Below are 18913 nucleotides of genomic sequence, written 5' to 3' on the forward strand. Positions count from 1 at the left end.
GGCTGAGTGAAGACCTGGCTGAGTGAAGGCCTGGCTGAGTGAAGGCCTGGCTGAGTGAAGGCCTGCCTGAGTGAAGGCCTGACTGAGTGAAGGCCTGACTGAGTGAAGGCCTGGCTGAGTGAGGACCTGGCTGAGTGAAGGCCTGGCTGAGTGAAGGCCTGGCTGAGTGAAGGCCTGGCTGAGTGAAGGCCTGGCTGAGTGAAGGCCTGGCTGAGTGAAGGCCTGGCTGAGTGAAGGCCTGGCTGAGTGAAGGCCTGGCTGAGTGATGGCCTGGCTGTGTGAAGGCCTGGCTGTGTGAAGGCCTGGCTGAGTGAAGACCTGGCTAAGTGAAGGCCTGGATGGATGGAGGGATTGAGAGAGAGAGAGAGAGAGAGAGAAGTTTATTGTTTTTCCCAGCAGCATTAGTCACATAAGGAGTCAGATACTGAGCTTTGTCTGTCTGTCTCTGTCTGTCTGTCTGTCTGTCTGTCTGTCTGTCTGTCTGTCTGTCTGTCTCCCACATATCATATTATGCCTGGAGCAGCCAGGACACCACTTGGCCGACACCCACCCTGTATGTTTATGAGAGAAAGAATGAGAAAGAAGAAAATCATTGTTTTTGGAGGGAAAGTGTTGACATGAGAAATGTGTTGTCAGAGCAGTTGGATGTTGTACAGTTAAAGTACTAGTGGGGACTGGATTACTTCCTGTTACAGGTCTTCAACGCTCCAGTTTCCTGATGTTCTGAACATTATTTTGCCTGACAACAGAACACTATGTCACTGCTCTGCTCTCTGAGAAAATGTTTATGTTATTTTTGTTGTGTTCCCGAAACCTTTAAAAAAAAAACATTTTTATTGATACCAATCATGGGAAACAACAGCAATAGACATTATTGGCACGGTTTGGTACATTTTAGATACAGTTACAAATGGTACAACTCCCCCCCCCCCCAAAAAAAAAGGTGTTCTAATGTTCTGTTCTGTTGTTCTATGTTGTGTTCTAATGTTCTGTTCTGTTGTTCTATGTTGTTTTAGAGCCCAAAAGGTGTTCTAATGTTATGTTCTGTTGTTCTATGTTGTTCTAGAGCCCAAAAGGTGTTCTAATGTTCTGTTATGTTGTTCTAGAGCCCAAAGGCATCATTTATAACCGTTGTGTAAACAATATTGATGTTGATTAACTTGGCTCACGCCATACCTACCCATGTTTTCCATTATAAATCAGACCTGTCCTAAAACTGTGTGTGAACAGCATTTAAACTCCTCCTGGAAAACACATTCACCCTTTAATGTGACAGTAACGCCCTTCATTTGTGTTATCATTTGGAACTATTGACATTTGGCCACGGCATGCAAAAGACTAATTGTTTTTAATATTTAGATTATCATTATCATTATTGGGTTTCTATGTCCTGCCTTGGTATTGGCTCTGAGATTAACTAGACTATGATGTCACACTCCTATCCTGCCTTGGTATTGGCTCTGAGATTAACTAGACTATGATGTCATGCTCCTATCCTGCCTTGGTATTGTCTCTGAGATTAACTAGACTATGATGTCATGCTCCTATCCTGCCTTGGTATAGGCTCTGAGATTAAATGGGCTATGATGTCATGCTCCTATCCTGCCTTGGTATTGGCTCTGAGATTAAATGGACTATGATGTCACACTCCTATCCTGCCTTGGTATAGGCTCTGAGATTAACTAGACTATGATGTCATGCTCCTATCCTGCCTTGGTATTGGCTCTGAGATTAACTAGACTATGATGTCACGCTCCTATCCTGCCTTGGTATTGGCTCTGAGATTAACTAGACTATGATGTCACGCTCCTATCCTGTCTTGGTATTGGCTCTGAGATTAAATAGACTATGATGTCACACTCCTATCCTGCCTTGGTATTGGCTCTGAGATTAACTAGACTATGATGTCACGCTCCTATCCTGCCTTGGTATTGGCTCTGAGATTAACTAGACTATGATGTCACGCTCCTATCCTGCCTTGGTATTGGCTCTGAGATTAAATGGACTATGATGTCACGCTCCTATCCTGCCTTGGTATTGGCTCTGAGATTAACTAGACTATGATGTCACGCTCCTATCCTGCCTTGGTATTGGCTCTGAGATTAACTAGACTATGATGTCACGCTCCTATCGCACAGCAATACTGTAGCCTACCCACACTGTCAAATATTTTAGATAAGCTTCCGGTCAATTTACTTGACTTTTTATTTGTATCACCACTGATATTCATTTCTGCATTGTTGGGAAAGGCATTTCACTGTACTTGTGCACATGACAATAAAAACACCACTTCAAACTTGATACATACAGAGCCTTCGGAAAGTATTCAGACATGTTGTTACGTTACAGCCTTAGTCTAAAATTGATTTAAAAAATATATATATCCTCATTAATCTATACACAATACCCCATAATGACAAAGTTAAAACAGGTTTAAATATTTTTTACAAATGTATTGAAGTAAAAAAATACCTTATTTACTTAAATATTCAGACTCTTTGGAATGAGACTCAACATTGAGCTATGCTGCATCCTGTTTCCATTGATCATCCTTGAGATGTTTCTACAACTTGATTGGAGTCCACCTGCAGTAAATTCAATTGATTGGACATGATTTGGAAAGGAACACACCTGTCTATATAAGGTTCGACAGTTGACAGTGCAATTCAGAGCGAAAACCAAGCCATGAGGTAGAAGGAATTGTCCGTAGAGGTCTGAGACTGGATTGTGTCGAGGCACAGATCTGGGGAAGGGTACCAAAACATTTCTGCAACATTGAAGGTCACCAAGAACACGGTGGCCTCCATCATTCTTAAATGGAAAAAGTTTGGAACCACCAAGACTCTTTGTAGAGCTGGCAGCCTGGCCAAACTGACCAATCGGGGGAGAAGGGCCTTGGTCAGGGAGGTGACCAAGAACCTGATGGTCACTCTGACAGAGCTCTAGAGTTCCTCTGTGGAGATGGGAGAACCTTCCAGAAGGACAACCATCTCTGCAGCACTCCACCAATCAGGCCCTTATGGTAGAGTGGACAAACGGAAGCCACTCCTCAGTAAAAGGCACATGACAGCCTGCTTGAAGTTTGCCAAAAGGCACCTAAAGACTCAGACAAAGAGAAACAAGATTCTCTTGTCTGATGAAACCAAGATTCCTGAACAGCTAATCAAAGGGCTACCCAGACCCCTCTTTTACACTGCTGCTACTCTCTGTTGATCATCTATGCATAGTCACTTTAACTCTACCTACCTACATCTCTACCTATTATCTCGGTGCCCCCGCACATTGACTCTGTACCGTAATACCCTGTATATAGCCTCCAAATTGACTCTGTACCGTAACACCCTGTATATAGCCTCCACATTGACTCTGTACCGTAACACCCTGTATATAGCCTCCACATCGACTCTGTACTGGTACCCCTGTATATAGCCTCCACATTGACTCTGTAACGTAATACCCTGTATATAGCCTCCACATTTGACTCTGTACCGGTACCCCGTGTATATAACCTCCACATTGACTCTGTACCGTAACACCCTGTATATAGCCTCCACATTGACTCTGTACCGAAACACCCTGTATATAGCCTCCACATTGACTCTGTACCGGTACCCCCTGTATATAACCTCCACATTGACTCTGTACCGGTACCCCCAGTATATAGCCTCCACATTGACTCTGTACCGGTACCCCCTGTATATAGCCTCCACATTGACTCTGTACCGTAACATCCTGTATATAGCCTCCACATTGACTCTGTACCGTAACACCCTGTATATAGCCTCCACATTGACTCTGTACCGTAACACCCTGTATATAACCTCCACATTGACTCTGTACCGGTACCCCCTGTATATAACCTCCACATTGACTCTGTACTGGTACCCCCTGTATATAGCCTCCACATTGACTCTGTACCGGTACCCCCTGTATATAACCTTGCTATTGTTATTTTAATGCTGCTCTTTAATTATTTGTTACTTTTACTTTCAATTTTTTTCTTAACTTCTTAAAACTGCATTGTTGGTTAAGGGCTTGTCAGTAAAGCATTTAACTGTAAGGTATACTACACCTGTTGAATTCGGCGCATGTGATAAATAACATTTGAAGATTCAACTCTTTGGCCTGAATGCCAAGCGTCACGTCTGGAGGAAACCTGGCACCATCCCTACGGTGAAGCATGGTGGTGGTGGCAGCATCATGCTGTGGGGATGTTTTTCAGCGGCAGGGACTGGGAGACCTGTCAGGATCAAGGCAAAGATGAACGGAGCAAAGTATAGAGAGATCCTTGATGAAAACCTGCTCCAGAGTGCTCAGGACCTCAGACTTAGGCGAGGGTTCACCTTCCAATAGGACAACGACCCTAAGCATACAACGCAGGAGTGGCTTCAGGACAAGTCTCTGAATGTCCTTGAGTGGCCCAGCCAGAGCCTGGATTTGAACCCGATCGAACATCTCTGGAGAGACCTGAAAATATAGAGACTTTGAGAGAGCGAGTCAACATCCAACATGACAGAGCTTGAGAGGATCTGCAGAGAAGAATGGGAGAAACTCCCCAAATACAGGTGTGCCAAGCTTGTAGCGTCATACCCATGAAGACTTGAGGCTGTAATCGCTGCCAAAGGTGCTTCAACAAAGTACTGAGTAAAGGGTCTGAATACTTATGTAAATGTGATATTTCATTTTTTATTATTTTAATTATTAGCAATTCTAAAAATAAAATAAAAAACGTTTTGTCAATATGGGGTATTGTGTGTAGATTGATGAGGGGGGAAAACACGATTTAATCCATTTTAGAGTAAGGTTGTAACCTAAAAAGGTGGACAAAGGTCTGGATAATTTCCGTAGGAACTGTAGGCCTACTTCAATGTAAAAGTTCAGCTGTTAAATTGGACTATAGAGGTATTATAAACCTCACTGCCTAGGATGTAGTAAAACTTGAAATACATATAGGCTTTTATTTACAATGTTACTAGGTCCAATTAAATGTGATGCACTGGTCATTTGTTGTATGGCTCCTTCAGGAATATGAACCCATATTCCTATTCTAAAATAGGAAAAAGATTCCAATGTCTAATTATTTTAGATTCTTAAAATAAAACACACAATCTGTCCGGGTTAGGGAGGGTTTGGCCGGCAGGGATGTGGCGGGCCGAGCGCAATGCACGCTGACACGTTCGCCAGGTGTACGGTGTTTCCTCCGACACGTTGGTGCGACTGGCTTCCGTGTTAAGTGAGCAGTGTGTCAAGAAGCAGTGCGGCTTGGCATGGTCGTGTTTCGGATAACGCACGGCTCTCGACCTTCGCCTCTCGTGAGTCCGTTACGGGAGTTGCAGCGATGAGACAAGACTGTAACTACCAATTGGAAATCACGAAATTGAGGACAAAAGTAAAAACAAAAAATAAGAATATGCTTTTCGTCCTATCCGCCATTTGCACAAAATACTTCCTTGCCAACTTGCAATACAATATTTCAACCACTAGTAAAGGTGCATACATAGTAAAACGTTACGGGGAGGTGAGCACATGCTCACGTCAAATTACATTTGTATAAATGCCAACTTTAGCGGGGAAAACTGGCGCACGCACATGTTGGGATGTATTCTGTACGTACCCAAAGTTTACATATGAGGCCGAGAAGAAGGAGGAGGTAGAAGTAACTAGCTAACTTGGTTTGGCTAACATTAGCTATTAGCTGTGTACAAGGCCAGGGGATTGTATGAAAGAGAAACTCACATCTACTACTATGAGAGTTAGTTAGTACTCCCTTATTTCTCCCGATCATCATCTGTTATAAAATGACAATAATGCCTTGCTAGGTGACTTACTTTCCACTGTCGAAGCCCTGTTTCCTGAAGCGCTCTGCCCTGTTCTGAAAGAACTCCCTGAGTTTACCGTCATGCTGTGGATGTTTGGTCAGGACGTGTTGTTATATGAATTGAGGAGGAGCAGAAGGAGGTAGCAGAAGGAGGTAGATGAGGGGAGTTCTCATGTTCTGTTGTTCTAGAGCCCTGAGGAGCAGAAGGAGGTAGATGAGGGGAGTTCTAATGTTCTGTTCTAGAGCCCTGAGGAACAGGAGGTGGATGAGGGGAGTTCTCATGTTCTGTTCTAGAGCCCTGAGGAGCAGAAGGAGGTGGATGAGGGGAGTTCTCATGTTCTGTTCTAGAGCCCTGAGGAGCAGAAGGAGGTGGATGAGGGGAGTTCTCATGTTCTGTTCTAGAAGGAGGTGGATGAGGGGAGTTCTCATGTTCTGTTCTAGAGCCCTGAGGAGCAGAAGGAGGTGGATGAGGGGAGTTCTCATGTTCTGTTCTAGAGCCCTGAGGAGCAGAAGGAGGTGGATGAGGGGAGTTCTAATGTTCTGTTCTAGAGCCCTGAGGAGCAGAAGGAGGTAGATGAGGGGAGTTCTAATGTTCTGTTCTAGAGCCCTGAGGAGCAGAAGGAGGTAGATGAGGGGAGTTCTAATGTTCTGTTCTAGAGCCCTGAGGAGCAGAAGGAGGTAGATGAGGGGAGTTCTAATGTTCTGTTCTAGAGCCCTGAGGAGCAGGAGGTGGATGAGGGGAGTTCTCATGTTCTGTTCTGTTCTTCTAGAGCCCCGAGGAGCAGAAGGAGGTGGATGAGGGGAGTGATGCCTCTAAGTCAGAAATCAGTCTGGTTTACGAGATAGCCCTCAAGAGGAACCTGTCTGTCTGCTTCGAGGTAAGACACGCAACACTGTGGCTGTGTGTTATTGTCCCTGTGCGTCTTCCTCTGACCAGTAAAACTGTGTCTAAACAGCATCACTCATACAAAACTATCACAACAACATGTTCTTATCCAGGCCTTTCACTATAATGTGTGTTTAATATTTAATTTATTCAACCTTCCCGTTGTCCTTCACTCTCCCTCCGTACTCATACGTTATGATGGGACTAGTTTGAAGGGCCAGCTGTCCTTGTCATTTTCATAGCAGGGCTCGGTGACTCACCCAGGTAATTATGTTGCCATCACTCCCACAGAGTCCTGCACGGTGACCTTGTCTGATGGTCCTCTGTGTGACCGTTGGTCTGATGTCTCTGACCTAGATCAATCTGTTTCACCCAGGAGTAGAACACGAGTCTGAATCGGTTTAGTCCAACCGTAGGTAGTTTAGCCTGTTTGTCCTTCGTCCAGCCCTTCATCTTTCTTTCACCTCTCTCCCACCACTCCCTTCTTCCCTCCGTCCCTCCACACTCTACATGGAGAGGGAGAGGGAGAGGGAGAGAGGGAGAGAGAGAGAGAGAGAGAGAGAGAGAGAGAGAGAGAGAGAGAGAGAGAGAGAGAGAGAGAGAGAGAGAGAGAGAGAGAGAGAGAGAGAGAGAGAGAGAGAGAGAGAGAGAGAGAGAGAGAGAGAGAGAGAGAGAGAGAGAGAGAGAGAGAGAGAGAGAGAGAGAGAGAGGTGGAAGGAGAAATAGGAGTTTACACAATATGTTTTAATATCTGAAACTCCTCCATCCTCTCCGTTGGCCTTTTATTATTGTTGTTAATCAGAGCATGATATTGGTTTCTGCTCTTCCGTGAACTTCAATATGAGTCACTCATTAAAACACATGTATCAGGTTTACAATGATTCAATCAATGTTGATTAGGCGTTGCCATGGCGCCCTCGGGGCAGTCTAGCTGGCCTGTTAACTCCAGCTAATTTGTTATTCAGTTTGTTATATTTAGTGTTTTTATTTGCAATTATTTTTCTGCAAGCTATTGGGTTTTTTGGAAGATAGATAGAGATGACAGAAGCCTGATGATCTGGGATCTGTTATTTTCAATAGCAGCAGTAAAATGACTGGTTAGATCTACTGGCCTGCCAGCTAACTTTACTGCCGGCTGTTAGCTTTGCCGATGCTGTTCTGATTGGAACGGGCCTTCCTTGTGGAGCTCCTGCCTGGGATTTCCTCTCAGGTCTCGGGTGTCTAGGACAAACTTGACTCGGTGCTGAACCAAATGGCTACCCGGACTATTAGCATTGTACCTTAACACCCGGTATATAGCCTCCACATTGACTCTGTACCGTAACACCCTGTATATAGCCTCCACATTGACTCTGTACCGTAACACCCTGTATATAGCCTCCACATTGACTCTACCGTAACACCCTGTATATAGTCTCCACATTGACTCTGTACCGTAATACCCTGTATATAGTCTCCACATTGACTCTGTACCGGTACCCCCTGTATATAGCCTCCACATTGACTCTGTACCAGTACCTCCTGTATATAGCCTCCACATTGACTCTGTACCGGTACCCCCTGTATATAGCCTCCACATTGACTCTGTACCAGTACCCCCTGTATATAGCCTCCACATTGACTCTGTACCGTAACACCCTGTATACAGTCTCCACATTGACTCTGTACCGGTACCCCCTGTATATAGCCTCCACATTGTACTGGTACCCGAGTGTTGGTAACTGTGGTCTGGAGTATTTAACTAAACTGAGTGGTGTTGGATCTGTGGTCTGGAGTATTTAACTAAACTGATTGGTGTTGGATCTGTGGTCTGGAGTATTTAACTAAGCTGAGTGGTGTTGGATCTGTGGTCTGGAGTATTTAACTAAACTGATTGGTGTTGGATCTGTGGTCTGGAGTATTTAACTAAACTGATTGGTGTTGGATCTGTGGTCTGGAGTATTTAACTAAACTGATTGGTGTTGGATCTGTGGTCTGGAGTATTTAACTAAGCTGATTGGTGTTGGATCTGTGGTCTGGAGTATTTAACTAAACTGATTGGTGTTGGATCTGTGGTCTGGAGTATTTAACTAAACTGATTGGTGTTGGATCTGTGGTCTGGAGTATTTAACTAAACTGATTGGTGTTGGATCTGTGGTCTGGAGTATTTAACTAAGCTGATTGGTGTTGGATCTGTGGTCTGGAGTATTTAACCAAACTGATTGGTGTTGGATCTGTGGTCTGGAGTATTTAACTAAGCTGATTGGTGTTGGATCTGTGGTCTGGAGTATTTAACCAAACTGATTGGTGTTGGATCTGTGGTCTGGAGTATTTAACTAAGCTGATTGGTGTTAGTCAGTGTTGGATCTGTGGTCTGGAGTATTTAACCAAACTGATTGGTGTTGGATCTGTGGTCTGGAGTATTTAACTAAGCTGATTGGTGTTGGATCTGTGGTCTGGAGTATTTAACTAAGCTGAGTGGTGGTAACTGTGGTCTGGAGTATTTAACTAAGCTGAGTGGTGGTAACTGCGGTCTGGAGTATTTAACTAAGCTGAGTGGTGGTAACTGTGGTCTGGAGTATTTAACTAAGCTGAGTGGTGGTAACTGTGGTCTGGAGTATTTATCTAAGCTGAGTGGTGGTAACTACGGTCTGGAGTATTTAACTAAGCTGAGTGGTGGTAACTACGGTCTGGAGTATTTAACTAAGCTGAGTGGTGGTAACTGCGGTCTGGAGTATTTAACTAAGCTGAGTGGTGGTAACTGTGGTCTGGAGTATTTAACTAAGCTGAGTGGTGGTAACTGCGGTCTGGAGTATTTAACTAAGCTGAGTGGTGGTAACTACGGTCTGGAGTATTTAACTAAGCTGAGTGGTGGTAACTGTGGTCTGAAGTATTTAACTAAGCTGAGTGGTGGTAACTGTGGTCTGGAGTATTTAACTAAGCTGAGTGGTGGTAACTGCGGTCTGGAGTATTTAACTAAGCTGAGTGGTGGTAACTGCGGTCTGGAGTATTTAACTAAGCTGAGTGGTGGTAACTGCGGTCTGGAGTATTTGACTAAGCTGAGTGGTGGTAACTGCGGTCTGGAGTATTTAACTAAGCTGAGTGGTGGTAACTACGGTCTGAAGTATTTGACTAAGCTGAGTGGTGGTAACTACGGTCTGGAGTATTTAACTAAGCTGAGTGGTGGTAACTACGGTCTGGAGTATTTGACTAAGCTGAGTGGTGGTAACTACGGTCTGGAGTATTTGACTAAGCTGAGTGGTGGTAACTACGGTCTGGAGTATTTGACTAAGCTGAGTGGTGGTAACTACGGTCTGGAGTATTTGACTAAGCTGAGTGGTGGTAACTACGGTCTGGAGTATTTAACTAAGCTGAGTGTTGGTAACTGCGGTCTGGAGTATTTAACTAAACTGAGTGGTGGTAACTGTGGTCTGGAGTATTTAACTAAGCTGAGTGGTGGTAACTGCGGTCTGGAGTATTTAACTAAGCTGAGTGGTGGTAACTGTGGTCTGGAGTATTTAACTAAGCTGAGTGGTGGTAACTGTGGTCTGGAGTATTTAACTAAGCTGAGTGGTGGTAACTACGGTCTGGAGTATTTAACTAAGCTGAGTGGTGGTAACTGTGGTCTGGAGTATTTAACTAAGCTGAGTGGTGGTAACTGTGGTCTGGAGTATTTAACTAAGCTGAGTGGTGGTAACTACGGTCTGGAGTATTTAACTAAGCTGAGTGGTGGTAACTGTGGTCTGGAGTATTTAACTAAGCTGAGTGGTGGTAACTGTGGTCTGGAGTATTTAACTAAGCTGAGTGGTGGTAACTGCGGTCTGGAGTATTTGACTAAACTGAGTGGTGGTATCTGTGGTCTGGAGTATTTAACTAAGCTGAGTGGTGGTAACTGTGGTCTGGAGTATTTATCTAAGCTGAGTGGTGTTGGATCTGTGGTCTGGAGTATTTATCTAAGCTGAGTGGTGGTAACTACGGTCTGGAGTATTTAACTAAGCTGAGTGGTGGTAACTGCGGTCTGGAGTATTTAACTAAGCTGAGTGGTGGTAACTGCGGTCTGGAGTATTTAACTAAGCTGAGTGGTGGTAACTACGGTCTGGAGTATTTAACTAAGCTGAGTGGTGGTAACTACGGTCTGGAGTATTTAACTAAGCTGAGTGGTGGTAACTGCGGTCTGGAGTATTTAACTAAGCTGAGTGGTGGTAACTGCGGTCTGGAGTATTTAACTAAGCTGAGTGGTGGTAACTGTGGTCTGGAGTATTTAACTAAACTGAGTGGTGGTAACTACGGTCTGGAGTATTTAACTAAGCTGAGTGGTGGTAACTGTGGTCTGGAGTATTTAACTAAGCTGAGTGGTGGTAACTGTGGTCTGGAGTATTTAACTAAGCTGAGTGGTGGTAACCACGGTCTGGAGTATTTAACTAAGCTGAGTGGTGGTAACTGTGGTCTGGAGTATTTAACTAAGCTGAGTGGTGGTAACTGCGGTCTGGAGTATTTAACTAAGCTGAGTGGTGGTAACTACGGTCTGGAGTATTTAACTAAGCTGAGTGGTGGTAACTACGGTCTGGAGTATTTAACTAAGCTGAGTGGTGGTAACTACGGTCTGGAGTATTTAACTAAGCTGAGTGGTGGTAACTACGGTCTGGAGTATTTGACTAAGCTGAGTGGTGTTGGATCTGTGGTCTGGAGTATTTATCTAAGCTGAGTGGTGTTGGATCTGTGGTCTGGAGTATTTAACTAAACTGATTGGTGTTAACTGTGGTCTGGAGTATTTAACTAAGCTGAGTGGTGGTAACTACGGTCTGGAGTATTTAACTAAGCTGAGTGGTGGTAACTACGGTCTGGAGTATTTAACTAAGCTGAGTGGTGGTAACTGTGGTCTGGAGTATTTAACTAAGCTGAGTGGTGGTAACTGTGGTCTGGAGTATTTAACTAAGCTGAGTGGTGGTAACTGTGGTCTGGAGTATTTAACTAAGCTGAGTGGTGGTAACTGTGGTCTGGAGTATTTAACTAAGCTGAGTGGTGGTAACTGCGGTCTGGAGTATTTAACTAAGCTGAGTGGTGGTAACTACGGTCTGGAGTATTTAACTAAGCTGAGTGGTGGTAACTGTGGTCTGGAGTATTTAACTAAGCTGAGTGGTGGTAACTGTGGTCTGGAGTATTTAACTAAGCTGAGTGGTGGTAACTGCGGTCACTCTCGGCAGTCAGTTTCCCTGGTGTGTCTGAGCATTAGTGGTCGACTGTTATGTCTCCAAGTCTCTTGACTTCCATCAGTGTTTTTCCACAGCTCTCTCCAACCATCTGTAAACTGCATGAAAGGTTGGCTGTCCCCCCACCCAGACTGGGTTCATTATACTCTTCTCTTCTGCACCTCCCTCCTCTCTCTACAACCCCTTCCTTCCAAGTATGGGTTCACTAAACTACTTATCTTGTCCTCTCCCCTATCCTCCCTCCATCTTTCCTTTCCCTTGCCTGTGTCCATTACAACCTCACTCTCTCTCCTCTCCATCCTGTCCACTCCTCTGTCCTTCCTGTCCACTCCTCTCTCCATCCTGTCCACTCCTCTCTCCATCCTATCCACTCCTCTCTCCATCCTATCCACTCCTCTCTCCATCCTGTCCACTCCTCTCTCCATCCTATCCACTCCTCTCTCCATCCTGTCCACTCCTCTCTCCATCCTGTCCACTCCTCTCTCCATCCTATCCACTCCTCTCTCCATCCTGTCCACTCCTCTCTCCATCCTGTCCACTCCTCTCTCCATCCTATCCACTCCTCTCTCCATCCTGTCCACTCCTCTCTCCATCCTGTCCACTCCTCTCTCCATCCTGTCCACTCCTCTCTCCATCCTGTCCACTCCTCTCTCCATCCTGTCCACTCCTCTCTCCATCCTATCCACTCCTCTCTCCATCCTGTCCACTCCTCTCTCCATCCTATCCACTCCTCTCTCCATCCTATCCACTCCTCTCTCTCCATCCTGTCCACTCCTCTCTCCTTCCTGTCCACTCCCCTCCTCTCTCCATCCTGTCCACTCCTCTCTCCATCCTGTCCACTCCTCTCTCCATCCTGTCCACTCCTCTCTCCATCCTGTCCACTCCTCTCTCCATCCTGTCCACTCCTCTCTCCATCCTGTCCACTCCTCTCTCCATCCTATCCACTCCTCTCTCCTTCCTGTCCACTCCTCTCTCCTTCCTTTACACTCCTCTCTCCATCCTGTCCACTCCACTCTCCATCCTGTCCACTCCTCTCTCCATCCTGTCCACTCCTCTCTCCATCCTGTCCACTCCTCTCTCCATCCTATCCACTCCTCTCTCCTTCCTGTCCACTCCTCTCTCCTTCCTATCCACTCCTCTCTCCATCCTGTCCACTCCTCTCTCCATCCTATCCACTCCTCTCTCCTTCCTGTCCACTCCTCTCTCCTTCCTATACACTCCTCTCTCCATCCTGTCCACTCCTCTCTCCTTCCTATACACTCCTCTCTCCATCCTGTCCACTCCACTCCTCTCTCCATCCTGTCCACTCCTCTCTCCATCCTGTCCACTCCTCTCTCCATCCTATCCACTCCTCTCTCCATCCTGTCCACTCCTCTCTCCTTCCTGTCCACTCCTCTCTCCATCCTGTCCACTCCTCTCTCCATCCTATCCACTCCTCTCTCCTTCCTGTCCACTCCTCTCTCCTTCCTATACACTCCTCTCTCCATCCTGTCCACTCCACTCTCCTTCCTATACACTCCTCTCTCCATCCTGTCCACTCCACTCCTCTCTCCTTCCTGTCCACTCCTCTCTCCTTCCTGTCCACTCCACTCCTCTCTCCATCCTATCCACTCCTCTCTCCTTCCTGTCCACTCCTCTCTGTCCATCCTGTCCACTCCTCTCTCTCCATCCTGTCCACTCCTCTCTCCTTCCTGTCCACTCCTCTCTCCTTCCTGTCCACTCCACTCCTCTCTCCATCCTGTCCACTCCTCTCCTCTCTCCTTCCTGTCCACTCCTCTCCTCTCTCCTTCCTGTCCACTCCTCTCCTCTCTCCTTCCTGTCCACTCCTCTCTCCTTCCTGTCCACTCCACTCCTCTCTCCATCCTGTCCACTCTTCTCTCCTTCCTGCCCACTCCTCTCTCCTTCCTGTCCACTCCACTCCTCTCTCCTTCCTGTCCACTCCACTCCTCTCTCCTTCCTGCCCACTCCTCTCCTCTCTCCTTCCTGTCCACTCCACTCCTCTCTCCTTCCTGCCCACTCCACTTCTCTCTCCTTCCTGTCCACTCCACTTCTCTCTCCTTCATGTCCACTCCACTCCTCTCTCCTTCATGTCCACTCCACTCCTCTCTCCATCCTGTCCACTCCTCTCTCCATCCTGTCCACTCCTCTCTCCATCCTGTCCACTCCACTCTTTTCTCCATCCTGCCCACTCCACTTCTCTCTCCTTCCTGTCCACTCCACTCCTCTCTCCTTCCTGTCCACTCCACTCCTCTCTCCATCCTGTCCACTCCACTCCTCTCTCCTTCCTGTCCACTCCTCTCTCCTTCCTGTCCACTCCACTCCTCTCTCCTTCCTGCCCACTCCTCTCCTCTCTCCTTCCTGCCCACTCCTCTCTCTTTCCTGTCCACTCAACTCCATTCCTCTCTCGCCACACTACCACACTATGACACTACCACACTATGACACTACCACGCTACGACACTACCACGCTACGACACTACCACGCTACGTCACTACCACGCTATGACACTACCACGCTATGACACTACCACGCTATGACACTACCACGCTACGACACTACCACGCTATGACACTACCACGCTATGACACTACCACACTACCACGCTAGGACACTACCACGCTATGACACTATGACACTACCACGCTATGACACTACCACGCTATGACACTACCACGCTACGACACTACCACGCTACGACACTACCACGCTACGACACTACCACGCTACGACACTACCACACTATGACACTACCACGCTACAACACTATCACGCTACGACACTACCACGCTACGACACTACCACGCTACGTCACTACCACGCTATGACACTAGCACGCTATGACACTACCACGCTACGACACTACCACACTATGACACTACCACGCTAGGACACTACCACGCTACGACACTACCACGCTATGACACTACCACGCTACGACACTACCACGCTACGACACTACCACGCTACGACACTACCACGCTACGACACTACCACGCTACGACACTACCACGCTACGACACTACCACGCTACGAAACTACCACGCTACGACACTACCACGCTACGACACTACCACGCTACGACACTACCACGCTACGACACTACCACGCTACGACACTACCACGCTATGACACTACCACACTACCACGCTAGGACACTACCACGCTATGACACTACCACGCTATGACACTACCACGCTACGACACTACCACGCTACGACACTACCACGCTACGACACTACCACGCTATGACACTACCACGCTACGACACTACGACACTATGCCACTACCACGCTACGACACTACCACGCTACGACACTACCACGCTATGACACTACCACGCTACGACACTACCACGCTACGACACTACCACGCTACGACACTACCACGCTACGACACTACCACGCTATGACACTACCACGCTACGACACTACCACGCTACGACACTACCACGCTACGACACTACCACGCTACGACACTACCACGCTACGACACTACCACGCTACGACACTACGACACTACCACGCTACGACACTACCACGCTACGACACTACCACGCTACGACACTACGACGCTACGACACTACCACGCTACGACACTACCACGCTACGACACTACCACGCTATGACACTACCACGCTATGACACTACCACACTACCACGCTAGGACACTACCACGCTATGACACTATGACACTACCACGCTATGACACTACCACGCTATGACACTACCACTCCTCTCTCCACGCTACGACACTACCACGCTACGACACTACCACGCTACGACACTACCACGCTACGACACTACCACGCTACGACACTACCACGCTACGACACTACCACGCTACGACACTACCGCGCTACGACACTACCGCGCTACGACACTACCGCGCTACGACACTACCGCGCTACGACACTACCGCGCTACGACGCTACCACGCTACGACACTACCACGCTACGACACTACCACGCTACGACACTACGACACTACCACGCTACGACACTACCACGCTACGACACTACCACGCTACGACACTACGACGCTACGACACTACCACGCTACGACACTACCACGCTACGACACTACCACGCTACGACACTACCACGCTACGACACTACCACGCTACCACGCTACCACGCTACGACACTACCACGCTACGACACTACCACGCTACGAAACTACGACGCTACGACACTACCACGCTACGACACTACCACGCTACGACACTACCACGCTACGACACTACCACGCTACGACACTACCACGCTACGACACTACCACGCTACGACACTACCACGCTAGGACACTACCACGCTATGACACTACCACGCTATGACACTACCACGCTACGACACTACCACGCTACGACACTACCACGCTACGACACTACCACGCTACGACACTACCACGCTATGACACTACCACGCTACGACACTACCACACATAACTGTGGAAGAGGCCTGTAACATGGACATAACATACCATGACTGTGGAAGAGGCCTGTAACATGGACATAACATACCATGACTGTGGAAGAGGCCTGTAACATGGACATAACATAACATGACTGTGGAAGAGGCCTGTAACATGGACATAACATACCATGACTGTGGAAGAGCCTGTAACATGGACATAACATACCATGACTGTGGAATAGGCCTGTAACATGGACATAACATAACATGACTGTGGAAGAGGCCTGTAACATGGACATAACATACCATGACTGTGGAAGAGGCCTGTAACATGGACATAACATAACATGACTGTGGAAGAGGCCTGTTACATGGACATAACATAACATGACTGTGGAAGAGGCCTGTAACATGGACATAACATAACATGACTGTGGAAGAGCCTGTAACATGGACATAACATAACATGACTGTGGAAGAGGCCTGTAACATGGACATAACATAACATGACTGTGGAAGAGGCCTGTAACATGGACATAACATAACATGACTGTGGAAGAGCCTGTAACATGGACATAACATACCATGACTGTGGAAGAGGCCTGTAACATGGACATAACATAACATGACTGTGGAGGAGGCCTGTAACATGGACATAACATAACATGACTGTGGAAGAGGCCTGTAACATGGACATAACATAACATGACTGTGGAAGAGCCTGTAACATGGACATAACATAACATGACTGTGGAAGAGGCCTGTAACATGGACATAACATAACATGACTGTGGAAGAGGCCTGTAACATGGACATTACATAACATGACTGTGGAAGAGGATATTTCTGTATCACCTTAACCACTACAGTCTGTGCATGATAGATTGACTGTTTCCCCAGTTGACACTCTGGTCAAAAGTAGTGCACTATGTAGGGAATAGGGTTATATAGGGCCATGGTCAAAAGTAGTGCACTATGTAGGGAATAGGGTTATATAGGGCCATGGTCAAAAGTAGTGCACTATGTAGGGAATAGGGTTATATAGGGCCATGGTCAAAAGTAGTGCACTATGTAGGGAATAGGGTTCCGTTTTGGGAGGCTGGCATTGTGTCACAGCGATGAGGAGGGTCGTGACTTTAACCCCAAACCCTGACTTAATCCTGAGTCAGCTGGATCAAAGAGAGGGAATGGATAGATAGATAAATCACTGTCTGTGTATAACGTCTGGATGTCTCTTTACTGAAGGACATAGGAGACGAGGTGTAGTGTTCCTGAATGGCACCCTATTCCCTGTATAGTGCCGCCCTGTGAGCCCTGGTCAAAAGTAGTGCGCTATACAGGGAATAGAGTGCCATTAGCGATGCGGCCTAGAAGGGAAGAGCGGGCCTAAATGGGCCAAGAACCACCCATCATGCACAGCAGTACTAGCTGCTTATGGCCTCAGGGCTTTAGTCCTTCCTTGTTACTGATACCATAGATCCTTTATCTTTAGTCTGCCAGCCTCTGCTATTGTTTCACCCTGTTGACACACACACACACACACACACACACACACACACACACACACACACACACACACCCTGGTGGTATAGAAGGTCTCGTATGTACGGATCCAAACCCGCCGCTGGTGTTAATGTCTCATTGAGAAAAAGCTGGGAGAGAGAGAGAGGGAATGGGAGAGAGAGAGAGAGAGGGGGAATGGGAGAGAGAGAGAGGGAATGGGAGAGAGAGAGAGGGAATGGGAGAGAGAGAGAGGGAATGGGAGAGAGAGAGAGGGGGAATGGGAGAGAGAGAGAGAGGGAATGGGAGAGAGAGAGGGGGAATGGGAGAGAGAGAGGGAGGGGGAGAGAGAGAGAGAGAGGGGGAATGGGAGAGAGAGAGAGAGGGAATGGGAGAGAGAGAGAGGGAGGGAATGGGAGAGAGAGAGATGGGGAATGGGAGGGAGAGAGGGCCTGGGAGAAAGAGAGAGAGAGAGAGGGGGAATGAGAGGGATGGAATGGGAGGGAGAGAGAGAGGGGGACTGGGAGAGAGAGAGAGAGAGGGGGACTGGGAGAGAGAGAGAGAGAGGGGAATGGGAGAGAGAGAGAGGGAATGGGAGAGAGAGAGAGATAGAGATGGGGGGTGGGAGAGGGACTGGGAGAGAGAGAGAGGGGGAATGGGAGGGAGAGAAAGAGAGGGAATGGGAGAGAGAGAGAGGGATTGGGATAGAGAGGGAGAGAGAGAGATAGAGATGGGGGGTGGGAGAGGAACTGGGAGAGAGAGAGGGACTGGGAGGGGGAGAGAGAGAGGGACTGGGAGAGAAAGGGAATGGGAGGGAGAGAGAGTCAGAGAGAGAGGGACTGGGAGAGAGAGAGATGGGGAATGGGAGGGAGAGGGGAATGGGAGAGAGAGAGAGAGAGAGAGGGACTGGGAGAGAGAGAGAGAGAGAGAGGGAATAGGTGAGAGAGAGAGGGACTGGGAGAGAGAGAGAGGGAGGGAATGGGAGAGAGGGAGGGAATGGGAGAGAGAGAGGGGGAATGGGAGAGAGAGAGAGTGACTGGGAGAGAGATAGAGGGGGACTGGGAGAGAGAGAGAGGGAATGGGAGGGAGAGAGAGAGAGAGATGGAC

General features: G+C 47.5%; 1 protein-coding gene across 7 annotated transcripts in view; it reads left to right on the forward strand.

Moving 5' to 3' along the window:
• The window catches only part of stau2 (staufen double-stranded RNA binding protein 2), a 322536-nt gene that overhangs the window by 87243 nt on the left and 216380 nt on the right, over positions 1-18913 (forward strand). For all 7 annotated transcript variants that reach the window (XM_071414103.1, XM_071414100.1, XM_071414106.1 and 4 more), the window contains exon 7: positions 6589-6696. In XM_071414103.1, coding sequence (XP_071270204.1) covers positions 6589-6696 — 108 coding nt within the window. The remainder of the gene's footprint in view (positions 1-6588; positions 6697-18913) is intronic.

This window comes from Salvelinus alpinus, chromosome 8 (assembly GCF_045679555.1).
Source record: "Salvelinus alpinus chromosome 8, SLU_Salpinus.1, whole genome shotgun sequence".
Lineage (NCBI taxonomy): Eukaryota > Metazoa > Chordata > Actinopteri > Salmoniformes > Salmonidae > Salvelinus > Salvelinus alpinus.